The sequence below is a fragment of the Indicator indicator genome, chromosome 3 (genome assembly GCF_027791375.1).
Source record: "Indicator indicator isolate 239-I01 chromosome 3, UM_Iind_1.1, whole genome shotgun sequence".
NCBI classification, from domain to species: domain Eukaryota; kingdom Metazoa; phylum Chordata; class Aves; order Piciformes; family Indicatoridae; genus Indicator; species Indicator indicator.
In genome coordinates, this window is record NC_072012.1 from 9,534,904 (window position 1) to 9,550,384 (window position 15,481).

Genomic DNA, 15,481 nt, shown 5'->3' on the forward strand with positions numbered 1-15,481 from the left:
TAACTTCTTTTGACTTGAAGGAAAGGATGCAAAATCAATCTGCAATACCTTCTTCCAAAGACATGAATCAATTTCTGATCCTGTGATACAGGAGATGTCAGAATGGTTTTATGAAATTTTATACCACAGCAGCCCTGCAGAAAGGAGTGAAGCTGCTTGTAGAAATTTGACTTTCTTTAAGTGCTGGGATATTTCCCCCAAATTTGTCAGAGGTACTTTCTTTTTGCAAAGATTGCCAACGAATACAGCCTTATCTCCCCAGTTAGGTTAAGGATACTTCAGTTGTGTATATTAGGTGAACACAAAAGTTTTATTGCTTTGGACTGATGAGTATGTTTTTGTTCACATCTCCAAAAGTTCAAAAAAAATTTTCCACTTGAGTTATTTGTAAGGTTTTTACCCAGTCTGTTTTTCCTAGCATCTAGTTGGTCTGGATTTCAGCAAGTGAGAGACCTCTTGTGGACAAATAGACAAAAGCAACTTTAATAGAATCATAGAATTGCTAGGATTGGAAGGGACCTCAAAGATCATTTAGTTCCAACCCCCCTGCAGTGGGCAGGGACACCTCACACTAGATCAGGTTGCTCACAGTCACATCCAGCCTGGCCTTAAAAACCTCCAGGGATGAGGCTTCTACCACCTCCCTGGGCAACCTGTTCCAGTGTCTCACCACCCTCATGGGGAAGAATTTCTTCCTAACATCCAATCTGAATCTACCCATTTCTATTTTTGCTCCATTCCTCCTAGTCCTATCACTGCCTGACACACTAAAAAGTCCCTCCCCAGCTTTCTTGTAGGCCCCCTTCAGATACTGGAAAGCCACAATAAGGTCTCCTTGGAGCCTTCTATTCTCCAGACTGAATATCCCCAACTCTCTCCATCTGTCTCCATAGGAGAGGAGCTCCAGAGCTCCAGCCCTCTGATCATCCTCGTGGCCCTTCTCTGGACACACTCCAGCACGTCCAGATCCTTCTTATAATAGGGACTCCAGAACTGGATGCATTACTCCAGGTGGGATCCCACCAGAGTGGAGTAGAGGGGGAGAATCACCTCCCTCAACTTGCTGGCCACACTTCTCTTGATGCAGCCCAGGATACGATTGACTTTCTGGGCTGCAAGTGCACACTGGTGGCTTATGTTGATCTTCTCATCCACCAGCACCCCAAAGTCCTTTTCTTCAGGGCTGCTCTTAAGCCAGTCACTGCCCAGCCTATATCAGTGCTTCGGATTGCATCACCCTTCTAGATCTGGTAACTTAAACAGTGACATAAATAGTAAAAAATTATTATAAAATTAAACTGATTAAGAGAGATCACTGATGGAAGCAATTTCATCTGCTTCCTAATTACACCAAAAATAAATCTTCAAACTTCTCACATTTAACTGTTGATTCCTGTATTCCTTCCATCTTTATTCCTTTCTGTGAGAAGGCAAGGTGTTGTTAGAACATTTAAGGGATCATGGGGCTTGGAGCAGAACATAACTGTCTGTCCAAACATGAAGATCAAGGCATGACTTTGGAGCTGCATGGGCGTTTTGTTAATAACAGAGGAGAGAGAAAGGGAAAAAAATGTTTGAAATTACTGTTGGGATCACTTAAGAAGCAAAGGCTTACAACTGGATTGCTACCATCGAGGAAGGTAATGATGGTTCTAGCAAATGGTTTTATCAAAGGGTTATTGCACCATGCATCTGGGTAGCTGGAAACCTTTAGAAGATGGCTGTAAAAACATCGTGAACTGAATTAATACAGAGTCTCAACTGCACTCTGGGTTAAAGGATCAAAGCCTTCCAGAACAGGGTAACAGGACTGAAATAAAGAGTATGAAAATAGAAATGTTGAGGTTAGTCTTCCCAGGATCGCTGTACTTACAGTCACAGACTGCCCAGTGTCTCAGAATGCCAGAGTGCTCCCTGAGCTTGAGTTAAACTGGTCTTAGCACTGCTACATTATGACTGTTCCACAGTGAGAGAACTGAGAGAGAAATTGATTTCCAGGGTCACAGGTGGAATGTGTGGAGACATAGGTGGTCTACAGAGTCCTGGATGTCCTCTGAGCATAAGTCCATTCATCAGCTTCTCCATCTAGCAGGGAAGTGTTAGCCTTTAGGACTGCCAGTGCAGAATCTTTTAGTGTCAGCATTAAAAGCCAGTTACCAAAACATCAGTTAATAAAATATTTTACACTTTCCATCTCTGGATCATTTTGGTTGTGGTATAGCAACGTAAATTACCGTGATGATCAAGATGGCATCATGCACAGTAAGAATGAATACAAGTTGGAACAAATGGTTAAATGCCTGCAAGACTTACCAAGCTCTGTGCTTGAAGATTCACATTAGCTGGAGATAAAGGTCTTCCAAGTTATGACTCAGCCTGGAAGAGATAAGGCTGCTCAGAAAGTTTGTGGAGGCTCCTTCTCTGGAGGCTTTCAGAACCCACCTGGACATATTTCTGTGCAACCTGCTCCAAGTGAACATGCTTTAGCAGGGGGTTGGACTAGATGTTCTCTGGAGGTCCTATCCAAATCCTACCTGTGATTCTGTGGAACAAGAATATGAGGTTTCAGAGTAGCAAGATTAATGAATTAATGAAATAATAAAATCCAGAGAAATTCCATAACTCCCGATTTGAGCATTGCATAATGAGAGAAATAGATTAAGTCAAGTAGTATAGAAGTATATATACTTATATACTTATAGAAGTATATAATGTAAAAATTTGGCAAGGCATCAGCTGTTTATCAACAATATGAAAGCTTGAGTCAGACAATGAATCTTCAGCTCAATTTTCATTTTTGTCTTCTAAGATATGGTTGTGAAGAACAGAAGTCTAACGAAATTATAGATAGCTGTTAAAAGCTTTGAGAAAGATGGCTCAGGAAAATATTGGACGTGTTAGACAGAATAAATATTCAGAACTGTTGCAATTCTTGGAAGAGATCATCAAGTAGTTCCTTCTTTTTTGGATGACTTTAGAAATAAATATCACAGACATATTAGTAATGAAACCAGAGCCACTGATGGAAGTAGTTGGAGCACCAAGTGAAAAAAGTGGATACTGAGGAACCATCCCACCAAACAGTAGTTAATAAGGCAAAACATCTATCTTAAGGCTTTAATGGACATGAAAACAACACCACAGTACTGGCCAGGAGGGAAGAGCTCCTGCCATAAAATATTCTGCAACAGGGAAAGGATTCAGTTGTATATTGAAAGGCAAGGTACCAAATAGCATGCTTACATACTTCATTATTCTGTGGAGTTAAAAAAAAGAAAAAAAAGAATCAAGGAAAAAGGATTTTACTGGTTTACTTTCATGCTGCTTTTAGGTTTGAAAAGAACCTTTCAGTATGGTTCAGAGAGAAACATGTACTTCCCTGTAAGGAAAAACTTGGAATATACACATGTAATAGTTGCCTTCTTTGCAATAGGTGTGGTGCTTAAAGCACCCAATTACAGGAACTTAGCTGTTTCGTATTCCATCTGCTCTGTTTAGTGGCACAGGCTATTTTCTTCAAGCAATAAAAAGAGCCTGGAAGAACAATAAGGTCAACGATAAAAGCATAAATCCAATTTTTACATGACAGTAGCAATTAGCAGACACCAGTTCAAGAAAAGCAAACATCTTTGCTGCTTTCTAACAGGAAGGAAGAAAACTGAATAAAGCATCAATGTCCCCTCAGTTCAGAGTAAAAGGAGACCTCCACACGATTACCTCATCCTGTGTTCACTTCTGTGAACTTCTGTGTCCTGGGCCCATAGTGGAGCAGCTCTGGAGGAGGCAGATCAAGTTTCTTTGCTGGAAGCTATGTCAGGACTGAAGTGCTTTTAAATAATGTTTGACTATGTAGTCTGTTTTTTTCAGAGCAGAATAACTTCTCTTCAGGGCCTGTTAACACTAACCTTGGATGAATCACATTCATTTGCCTGTTTGTTAGTTCAGAGAGGGCTGCTTTTTGCTGGCAAGTTGGGTGGGAGGTTTATTAGTCAGGCATTTCGCTGATCGTGTCGCATTTTGATTGAACTGGATGCTAAAGGAAAGCAGAGGCGTTAGGAGTTCCCACTGCTGGTGTTTGAAACTGGACAGTGCAGGCAGGGAGCAGTGAAATTCCAAATGCATATGAGGACCATGCTGGTCCTCCACAGAATCAACCAGGTTGGAAAAGACCTCAGGGATCATCAAGTTCAACCTATTACCTAATATCTAACACCACCTGACAACTAAACCATGGCTCCAAGTGCCACATCCAATCTGTTTTTGAACACCTCCAAGGATGGCGACTCCACCACCTCCCTAGGCAGCCCATTCCATGGCCAATTACTCTTTCTGTGAAGAACTTTCTCCTCCCCTCAAGCCTAAACTTCCCCTTACACAGCTTGAGAGTGTGTCCTCTTGTTCTATCACTGGTAGCCTGGGAGAAGAGACCAACCCTCATCTGTCTACAGCCTCCTTTCAGGTAGTTGTAGAGAGCAATAAGGTCTCCCCTGAGCCTCCTCTTCACCTTGCACACGCTTTCACAGTTACACAGTATTTGTGAGACTAGATCTAGGTTCTGTGCTTGGCTGTATGTAGGCCATGTGCAGAGAGAACTGAACTCAACTACAAATTAAAATATCTGAGCCTGATTATTCTAGGACTTCTTTTAAAGAGTTTGGAGGACATTTGCCATCAGTTTGCCAAGGTGAGATAACACTAGTGATGCTACTGACAAAACGTTCATTGAAATCAGGCAATTGAGGGCTAGGATTTGACTTCATTAAACAGTTTCTTTGTTTTTCTCTTTCACAGACATGTTGTTATTGTTGTTTGCTGGGAAGGGTTGCTGAAATTCAAGGACAGGGTTGCGAACCCAACCCAAAGATAGGATACCAGTGTGGAATTGTCTTCAGAGCTTGCTGCCTGAAGGGTCAAGAAGGCATTGATGTGTCCATCAGCGATGATGTTCCTAAAAAGGAGCAAGGTATTTTATGTTACAGATTGTAAAAGAGTGAGACACCAAATGATGTGGGGCACAAGAAGTGCTTGTATTTAAAATTATTTCTGTTGAAATGTCTCTAATTTGAGATAGCCTCTAAGTAATCTAATGATGCATGTTTCAAATGCGTGTTTCGGGTAGTAATAGCTGAAACGTGCACCATAAGAGGCTAAATGAACTGGAAAGCAACCATTTGGATCCTGATGTTAGAACTTAACTATAGGACACAGTGTGGACATACAGACATGGATTTAGGGTTTGGGTTTTGGTTTTTTTTTGTTTGTTTGTTTGTTTTGTTTTTGTTTTTTTTTCTATTTTCACTTATCAGACAGACTTCAAACTGCGGAAAAGTTGTGCTGTGTAATGCTGCCTGCTTCATGGACAGCTGAGCAATGAAGACATGCAGTCTGGTTTGCAGATCACTAGTGACAGATTTCGGGAGACATCATCTTAATCAATTACTATAACATGAACAGACACCTTTGTTAGGCATGAAGTGGGGGGTCAGTCTGTGTTCTGTAAGGCAGCTTCTTGGAACAGCACCTTGAGTGTGTGTTGTGCAATAGCAAGGCATGTAAGGTATTCCTCTGAAGAGCATAAGGCAAGCTGACTCCTTGTATTACTCTTAGCCACATAAAGACTAATTTCTGATACCATGCTCTACAAAATCAGATCAGACTTGGGCCAATTGATTTGATTAGCTTCTATAGGGCCACACTCCCTGCAGTGTACTAACATACCCTTGTGCACAAAAACTTGCTTTCATATCCATGATGTGTTATTTATCTCTAAGTCACCCCTGGTTGAATGGGCTTATAGACAACCACTGAAATGAGACTAAACTTCCTGTTAATAACCAGAGGATTTTGAGATTGTGTTTTGACATGTCTCACTGCCAACCTGCCATTTCCCCTGCATTCAAAGTGTCAGCATTGGAGGAAGCCCATTAGCTAGTCCTTTGGACAGGCAGTGGATATATTCAGCCCTTTTATGTTCTCTGTGTGGTGAGAAAGAACTCAGGACACGTGTACATTGCAGAAGTACTGCTGATCAAAACTCTCTGAGTTAAGATATATAAAGTACATTTGAAAGATTGCCATATGAAGGTGCCCAAGAGTTGGGTGTGTTGTTCTTTTTTGGAATGAATAACTGCGATTAATCTAATTGTCATTAAAGCTGTGAGTACCCTAAGCTACTATAAAGTCAATGGAAGCCAAGCATGCCTCCACAGCATGTCTTACGAAAATGAGGTTAAGTTCTGGTTTAAAGCCTAATGTCCAGAACCTGCATTTGAGAATCTCAGCTTATATGTCATCTATGATCACAGTCTGACTTTCGTATTGAATCAGTCAGATGGAAAATGCCCCTTGGCCATGTGCATTTGAATGCCAACTTTAAGTATGAAATAGCTGTAAAATATGTAAATAACCCTCTTTATTATTCAAAATCCTGGTGTAAGTCTCACCCCTTTTTACTGTGGGAAGAAATGTGCTTTCTCCTGTAACACCTCTCTCTCTTTTTAGTTGAAATTTCAAAGGAGGAACTAGACCAAGAAGATCCATATCTGCATGATGGCTGTAGAGGTAAGTCAGGTCACTACTCCTGTTAGCCACCTTTTTATGATTGCCTCCAAAAAGAGTGAAGCAACCTTAGGTCTAGAGATTAGTCAAAATCTTTTGCTTAGGCTAGTTATGGGTGAAAATAACAGAATGAAGATCCTTTCTATGAAACAGTAGCCCTTATGTGAGGCTTTAATAGTTCTTAAATACAGGGGTTTGTGTTTTACCCATCTGAACTTTGGACTGTACATGTAACATTCATTTAACTTGTAGCAGGTAATACTCAGAGGTGTTACCCATTGGACCCATGGAGTACACTGGATTCCTCAGAACGTGGGGATCCTATATTAAACATGTGCCTTTCTTTATTCTCCTCTTGGGATGAGGAGGGTGGTTGAATATGAAATGCAACTTGTTTCCTTTTGAGGGATATCACCTAAAAAAAAAAAAAAAAAAGGGAAGAAAAGCAGCTATTGTCCTGATTAGTCTGTTCTGCCTCCTGGGAAGAATGTGTTATTGGGATATTGTTCTGCTAAGTATGGTGATTTATTGCTTGGCACCTGTGATTTACATGTCTATAAACTGAAACCAGTGAAGATTTATTGTTTTCCACAAGCATTGCAGAACCAAGGAATGTATTTAGGATAAAATCAATGTAATAGACTTATATTCCAATTGAGGGATGATTTACTGTGCTGCTTGTTGTGTAGCTGTTACACTCTAGAGAGGATGGAAATGTCTTGCTGGGTCATTAGCAAGTCAAAGCCAACACTGGACTCTCCTCCTTGTTTCCAGCTGCTAATTACAAGAGAGAACATAGAAACATGTGTTATATTTTTTCCCAAGCATTATTTCTTTACGTAATCAGTTGTTGCGTTTGTCTTTTAATCATCTGCCTGCAAGAGATGGATTGGTGTGACTAGTTACAAATTAGAGTTTCTGTCTGCAGTCTATTTTCTGATAAACTTGGCATGCCAAAATTAACTTGTGATTTTCCAACCCTTGCCAGGGGAAACTTAGTTTTTCTAGGCAATGGAACTTCCAGCGTTTTGTTTTGGAGCACTTTTGTGGTATATGAAGAAATGAATTCTGTCTTTCCAGCACCTCCATGGTAGATTTTATTGTGGCTGACAGGAGCTAAGAATATTATTAGCAGAGGTGTTCAGAAAGTGGTAGCTGTCCATCTCAACCACAAGCCTATGGCCCCTTATAAGGTCATTGTTTTTACCAGTACAGACCTAAGTTTCTGTGGTGGATTACTGGCTCTGTTCTCATTAGAAATTTTTGCACTCTAAAAAATGATTTTAATGCACTCAAAAGTTTGAAGTATTACAGCTGCATTTGCCCATACTCTGCTTTCTCAAAATTTTTGTTCAGTGCCTGTCCAGCCATTCTGAAAAACAGAAGAAGACAGGTTCTATTTGTACTACAAATATTGATACTCTTACTAGAAACAGATGGAAGTATATAACCTTTTCTCTATTGTGAGAATATTAGTTTTTAATAATGTATTTTTTAACATGATCAGAGAAAAAAAAAGTTTTCTTAAAGATGACCCACATTTTGTGTAAATTTCTTACAGTATCCGCTCTTTCTGTCTGCCAGAATAACCCCAGCTGTCTTTCACACCCTTTGTGACTTCTACACATACCCCAATAGGTCCTTACTATCCCAGTAGTAAGCCTTGGTTCCTGCAGGCTCTCTGAAGCCTTTGTCACACACAATACACTTCTGTCCCTTCCATGTTTTCTATCTGCTGAGTATGACAAGACCACATGCTGTACCTAATTCAGAAGTATGGTCCTAGTAATGATGAGCTAAAATATAAAGCTTAATGCAGCTAATAATGAAAACATTTCATTAAGTTAGGGTGATGCATCTTATTTTTTGTATTTTACAGTAATCACCACACAAACTTTAAACTTCCCAGCCAAAACCTGAGTTAATCAGCATTCAGCTTCTAACAATGATGAGCTATGAGCAACTCCTTAACTTACTTCTTGCTTGTATTCGTTTTTAGAGCTAAAAAATTCCGGTGATTACAAACACATCTTTCAATGTTCATCCCTTTCCTTCTTTTGTATATTTGTGTGTTTATCTGCTTTTCTAAGTAAATCAGCAAGCATCCTGTAAATGAATGGTTTGTTTCAGTTCCTGTGAAGAGCTTTTTAATTATAAAAGACTTCTTAAAACCTTCCAATTAGGTGGTGGTCCCTGTTCTCAGCAGTGCAGAGACACAGGATCCAGTTATGTCTGTTCCTGCTTTGTTGGGTATCAGCTTCAATCAGATGGTGTCAACTGTGAAGGTAAAAGACATAAAACTATATCATCATCCTTACTTTGAAAGAGCAAGAACAGATAAAAAAAAGATCCAGACAAAAGCAGTCAGGACATGCTTATGCCAGCTAGGGAAAGAGGTGAGATCATTAAAGGTTGATTTAAATGGAGTGTTGGGATGAGAGTAGTGAGAAGATGAGATGAGATGGAGGATTTAGAGTGGATAAGAGGCAGAAGATCTTAAATTTAATGTTATGAGTAAAACCAAAATAAAATATCTGTTCTCTTTTGTAATAGTAGATAGTCTTTGATAAGGTGAGAGAAAAGAATCGTTAAGTTACTTTCAGAAACTTAAAAGGGATGTCAAATGAAATGGGCTGGGATAGAGCTCATCACACTTGACTTCAGACATGTGCAGTGTAGACATTTGCTCCTGAGCTACTCAGCCTAGGCTCCTTTTGTTGCAAACTGAGAGAAACAAGCACTCCAGGGCACAATTCATCTTTGCCTCTTCTGCATGTAGTTATTCCAGGATGAAAAGCATAACTCTCTTTCTGTCATTGACTGAAAAGGGAGTCTAGGTACGTAGCTCAGATACAGTCTTCAGAACATGAAATAGATGTTGATGATTGCTGAGACTAACACTAATCTAGTGTGAAATATAAAAAGGAAAAACTTCTACATTGGATACATATGGATGCTAAATTTTCTTATGCATTTGAAGAGAAAATAAAAAATTCACAAGAGAAATGTACATGAGAAACTATGAAGTAGGAAGTTGCAACTTGTGGTTTAGGGAGTCCCTAAGACATATGTTGGTGGGAGGCAGAGCAAAGAAAGGATTTCCTACAATTTGCTTTATTAATATAGCCACTATAATCATCTGCCACTGAACTCAGTCAGATGATGTTGGCCCTTTGCTCTCACTCAGTACAGCTTCCTTCTCTTAAGTCCAGTGAATGAGCAGTCATAAGTCCTGTTACCAGTGGGGTCAAAATGTCTTCACTGGCTCATGCTCTGACATCAGAGAGGAGCAGCTATGTTGTAGCTGTGTGAGTGAGAGGCCAAATCCACACTCTTCTTTGTGTCCTGGTGCTCAAAGTAATGACTGGTTGGTGATGAGCCCACAGCTAGCCTTTGACATCATCCCTGCAGTGATTTCATGTTTCACATTTAACTCTTATTTTTTCTTTTTTTTTTTCTTTACGTTTCTGCTTCCCTGTGCCTGCTTCCCTGTGCCTGCTTCCCTTTGCTTTCTCTTTTTTAATATTTTTGGAAATTCTAGATATTAATGAGTGTATCACTGGGACACACAGCTGTGGGATTGGACAGACCTGTGTCAATACATTGGGATCCTTTCGCTGTCAGCGAGACACGAGCTGTGGAACTGGTTATGAGCTAACAGATGACAGTCGTTGCAAAGGTATGTCCTGTGCAAATGAAATGGACATCCTCCAGATTTCAGTGAAAAAATCACTATGTCATGTTCTTTTGGTAATCTGTAGTTGCACAGGGACACACAGTGCTAGTTTTCTGGGACAGTAGTTTTCCACCTGTCCACTTGCAGGTAACACATCAGCCTGGCTGTGGACTACAACAGAGATTTCCAGGAGAAATAGCTACAGTCATTTTATGTTGGCAATTTATGCTGCACTGTTGTAGACCTGGTTTGGGGACAGAACCACCTGATTTTGGAGACCTAGCACTCATGCTATAGTCATTTTCCTGGTGTTTACTTCTTACTCTTGGAAGTAAAATTTCTGTTGATTTGAACGACATCAGATTTAGGGCAACAAAGAGCTCACCAGCAAGTGCTAACAATCTTTCTCTAGTGGGAAAAAGGAGTATGGACAGTGAATTATACATGCCATTAATATTTTAAAAATCTTACCTGGCTATGTTCATAATGCTAATTATTACTGCTATGTTAATACCAATAAACCCAGAAAATTAATAATCTTTATGTATGATTGTAAAATACCAAGTAAAGGGACTGAGTTCTGCAACATGTAGAACCCTGCTGAACCCAATTCAATATAAACTCATCCTAAACCTAAAATATACTCCACAATCATTATTCAAATCTCACAAAGTTCTAGGGATAAGCAATTGCAACCTGCTACTGTGTCAGCTCCATAAATGGGAAAGCTGAGGCCTCCTATGATGGAAAGTTTCTGCATTTTAATAGCTTTAAGAGATTTCATCTCATTTCAAGGTGGCAGACACTACATTTTAGTTGCTTTCATGTGAAGATGATTACATTCATGAATGAAGTCTCTGTAGTCCTTGTCTGCTTTATCTGAACCTTAATTAATTTACAAATATTTATTGTCTATTCTGAGCTGGAATGAAATATTAAAGAGAGCAGAAATCATATTTATGTGCATTTTAAAGCACAATAGTGCAAGGATATTTTAAGCCTTAATACAGATGAGAATCAAGGCAAATTAATTTATTGAAGAATTGAAAAATATCTACATTGGATCTAAAGTTGTAATGAAAATTGCACTTGGGTATGCAATTAAAACTTGCTGACATAAAAGCTGAGCCCATGATTCACACTCCTGAATCAATGCTGAACACTTCTGAACATGATGCTTCAGGTGCTTTACAATAATAGAATGGAGCAAAAATAGAAGTGGGCAGATTCAGATTGAATGTTAGGAAGAAATTCTTCACCATGAGGTGGTGAGACACTGGAACAGGTTGCCCAGGGAGGTGGTAGAAGCCTCATCCCTGGAGGTTTTTAAGACCAGGCTGGATGTGGCTCTGAGCAACCTGATGTAGTGTGAGGTGTCCATGCCCATGGCAGGAGGGTTGGAACTAGGTGATCCTTGAGGTCCCTTCCAACCCTAGCGATTCCATGGTTCTAATTTTGAATCGTTAGGCTGTGAGAACTAAACTGGTAAATCGTAAGAAGCACACACACCCCATGCTATATATAAATGTTAAGAAATTTAAAAATAACTTTTGAATGGACCTGTTTTTACTGGGATTCTGTTTGAGGTAGTAGCTCAGATTGATCCTGGCTCACTGTACTGAATTGCCTGAAGGTGCGCTGAGGATTATTCTGTCTGATATTTTTAACTATGACTTGCATTTTAAATGTGATGAAAAAGCTTCCTTCTGTCGAACTCCTGCTAACCTTGGGGTTTTTTGTTTGTTTTTTTGGGTGATGTTCCAGATATTGATGAATGTGAGACTGGTACTCATAACTGCCCCTCCGATTTTATCTGCCAGAATACTCCAGGATCTTTCCGTTGCCGACCCAAGCTACAGTGCATGACTGGGTTTATACAAGATGCTCTAGGCAACTGTATTGGTAAGGCATGTTCTGATCTCAGTGATCTCTAAGTGTTGCTCTGGTGGGTTGAAAATTCCCCCAACATCAAATTGCCTGAGCAGCTCAGTTGGAAGCAAATTAAGCTGTATTTACAAGCAAAACTACAATCTAAAATGAAATGGAATGAATATATACAATATTTACATATATTTACAGGTATTTACAATTTATAAACAGCACAAGAGCCCTCCATGGACAAACCAGGGGAGCTAGTAACAGCTCTTCTCCCCCTGCTCTTCCCCCCTCCGCTCCTGTACACCCCAGAGGAGAGAGAAGATCAGAGGGTTGTTAGGTAGTACCTAGCCCCAACAGAGCAATGTATCCAAGGTCAGGAAAGCCAGCAGAAGCACCACCCAGAGCAGAGGAAGCAAAAAGAGAGCAAGAAAGTTAGTCTAAACCAGCTTTGTTAGTTGTCTATCCAATGGGATCGTTTAGAACTTATCATTATTTTCCTTTTTACATCCAATGGTGATTTATTTACATTCTACTGCTTTCTGTTCAAGATCTGTGGAAAATTTTCCAGGCACAGCCTGAAACTACCACAGTTGCCTATGAGATCAGTTGTAGTTTCTCTAAGAGAGTTCCTGAGGTTCTCAAGTCACTCTTCATGCATGTAACGTGTTGCTCTGCTCTGTGTTTTTTCTGCTCCTTTAAAGGCAGGCTTGATCCCACAGGTAAGATTTACAGATGCAAACTGTTTAAATAAAAGACATTAGATCTCTGTTTTTAATGAGATCTGGTTACCTAAGTCACTTAGCTGCATTTGAACATTTTCTTTAAGTCTTTGAGTATTTTATCTGAAAGAGGTGGGTTGGGTTTTTTGGGGGTCTAAAAATTGTGATATATTTTAGATTCCTCTATCAAAAGGCAAAAGGTTTTACCTTAGTATAAAAAGCTGTAATTGATGACATCATCTATGACACACTTTGTTGCATGGCTTTACATGTATGTAGGTGTTTCCAGACCTGTCCCCTGTTAGTTACAGCCAATTAAGATTCTTGCTGTGTATGAGAATTATGAGCCAGCTGTAACACACTGTGGAGAGGAGTTTGATTTTTAAAGACTGATTACAATCTGTTAGGCTAATGCCCTGTTTCCCAGATTCATACAAAACAGAATGGTAACCTTTATATAACTATTTGAAAATTACTGGTTTCCAACAGACTCTGAATGGAATTGTCTAATGTGACCTACAATCTATCAGTTTATTCCCTTGAGTAGTCTTTTCAAGTCTCAACTTAACTTTGAATTCTCCCATCAGCGTAGTGTGTCTTGGACTTGTGGAACTGGCTGAGCAACAGCAGCTGCCAAGTCTAGCTCATTGTCAACCCCTTGTTCTCCTGACCATATCATACCCTGTAGTGCTGAAATCTGACACTGGAAACACTGAGACTGAAAACAAAATTGCAGCCTTTAAAATAAAATAAAGGGGGCAACTGCCTGTGCACAGCAAAGCCTTGAAGACATGCATATGCCATACCCAGCAGCAGGGCCACAGCTGTTAGTAGTTAGCTTGCCTTCACTGACATTAGTAAAGCCACAGCAATATGTAGCAGCAATAGCTAGGTCCCCTGAAATGCATTTGCTCAAAATATTTACCCAAAAAAATTCACAGGCTGATGTTTAAATACTGTGAATCAAATGTGACATTGAGGAACAAAAAATAGGAAAACTTTTCTGTCTTTGTAAATTGAAAATTCTACTCTCTTGAGAGCTTGGATAGACCTATCTGAAACATTTCACATTATACTGCATCCACTTCTCCATCTTCAGGCAGCCAAAATTTTGCAAGCTGGATGCTACACTTGATGCCATGCCAAGTAGAAAGCAGTAGCTCTTCAACAGTTGCCAGTACCACTGTGTAAAATGGTGATAATATCCCAGTGAAACATTTGGGAAGGTTTTAGGCAGAGAAGTACTGAAGTGAAGGTGGACTTTGCTGAAGTTTATGGGGTGCAAGCCCATACACTCATAATCAGTGCTGCTTCTACAAACTGTCAGGTCTTATTTATATTATTAGCATTTCCAGGTAGCACAGGCTTGTCCCACTACCTCCTGTAGCCACTGATTGCAGACTGAAACTTCTTTCCCTGAGCTAACAGCACATGCTGACCTTGTGTAACAGTGGGTTCCTTACCTTCTTGGCTAGGTGCACCATGCTGGATCACTCTCTAATACAGCTCTTCCACCCCTTCTAATCTGCCCTAGTGAGGCTGCATCTGGAATATTGTGGGCCCCTCAGTTCAAGAAGGACAGGGAACTGCCTGCAAGAGTCCAGCACAGAGCCACAAAAAAGGCTAAGGGAGTGGAACATCTTCCTTACGAGAAGAGATTGAGGGAGCTGGGGCTTTTTGACTTGGAGCAGAGGGGTGACCTCATTCATGTTTGTAAATATGTAAAAGGGTGAGTGCTAAGAGGATGGAGCCAGGCTCTGCTCAGTGATGCCCAATGCCAGGACAAGGGACAATGGGTGGAAGCTGAGGCGTAGGAATTTCTGTGGAAACACGATGAAAAGGTTTTTCACTGTGAAGGGGATGGAACACTGGAACAGGCTGCCCAGGGGGGTTGTGGAGTCTCTTTCTCTGAAGATATTCAAAACCCACCTGGATGTGTTCCTTTGTCATCTACTCTAGATGATCCTGCTCTGGCAGGGGAGTTGGACTGGATGATCTTTCGATATCCCTTCCAACCCCTAACATTCTGTGATTAGTCTCATCTTAGTACATTTTCTTAGATTTTACTTTCTAGTGGGTTGTTAGCAGGCAAAGGTTACCCTTGTCATAATGATGTGATATCCTGTTTGCAAAAGAAATAGACCCACATTTGATGCATGGTAGTGAGCTGCATAGTCTTGTGGATGCATAAATAAGTGATTTACACACTTAATGTGTTTACATGGACACCTTACCATAAGAGAAGGTAAGGCATTCATGGTGAATATCTACAAGTAGTAGTTTATCCCTCTGTACGAATAGAGTCAAATACTACCCATACAAGCACATACTACCAAATAGCTCATTCAGTGTGAGTCACAACTCACAGATGGCAGCATAACTTGTTGAGCTGGTGAAATGAACTGTTGATCATCTCTTCCTATGTTTGGGGGAGGCTTTCAAAGGCTTTTAGACAAATACAAGTTCTATACTCTGTTTCCACTGGGATCTGGGCCTCCCATGACTCTGCTGACCTTTACCCTGGAAGGTAAATGGCACAGATATTTGTATTCTCCCATAGGCAGAGCTTTTCAAAGACTGAAGAACTCCACCGATGCCAGCTGCTGAAGGCTGAAGGATTTGCATAAGGAAAGTATCTTACTCTAGAGGT

At 40.2% G+C, this 15,481-nt stretch overlaps 1 protein-coding gene across 1 annotated transcript in view; it reads left to right on the forward strand.

The window, feature by feature from the left end:
• Positions 1-15,481, forward strand: part of FBLN1 (fibulin 1) — a 92,178-nt gene that overhangs the window by 29,582 nt on the left and 47,115 nt on the right. The window contains exons 5-9 of the mRNA XM_054399738.1: positions 4,792-4,963; positions 6,502-6,561; positions 8,742-8,843; positions 10,100-10,237; positions 11,999-12,136. Of these exons, the coding sequence (XP_054255713.1) occupies positions 4,792-4,963; positions 6,502-6,561; positions 8,742-8,843; positions 10,100-10,237; positions 11,999-12,136 (610 nt within the window). The remainder of the gene's footprint in view (positions 1-4,791; positions 4,964-6,501; positions 6,562-8,741; positions 8,844-10,099; positions 10,238-11,998; positions 12,137-15,481) is intronic.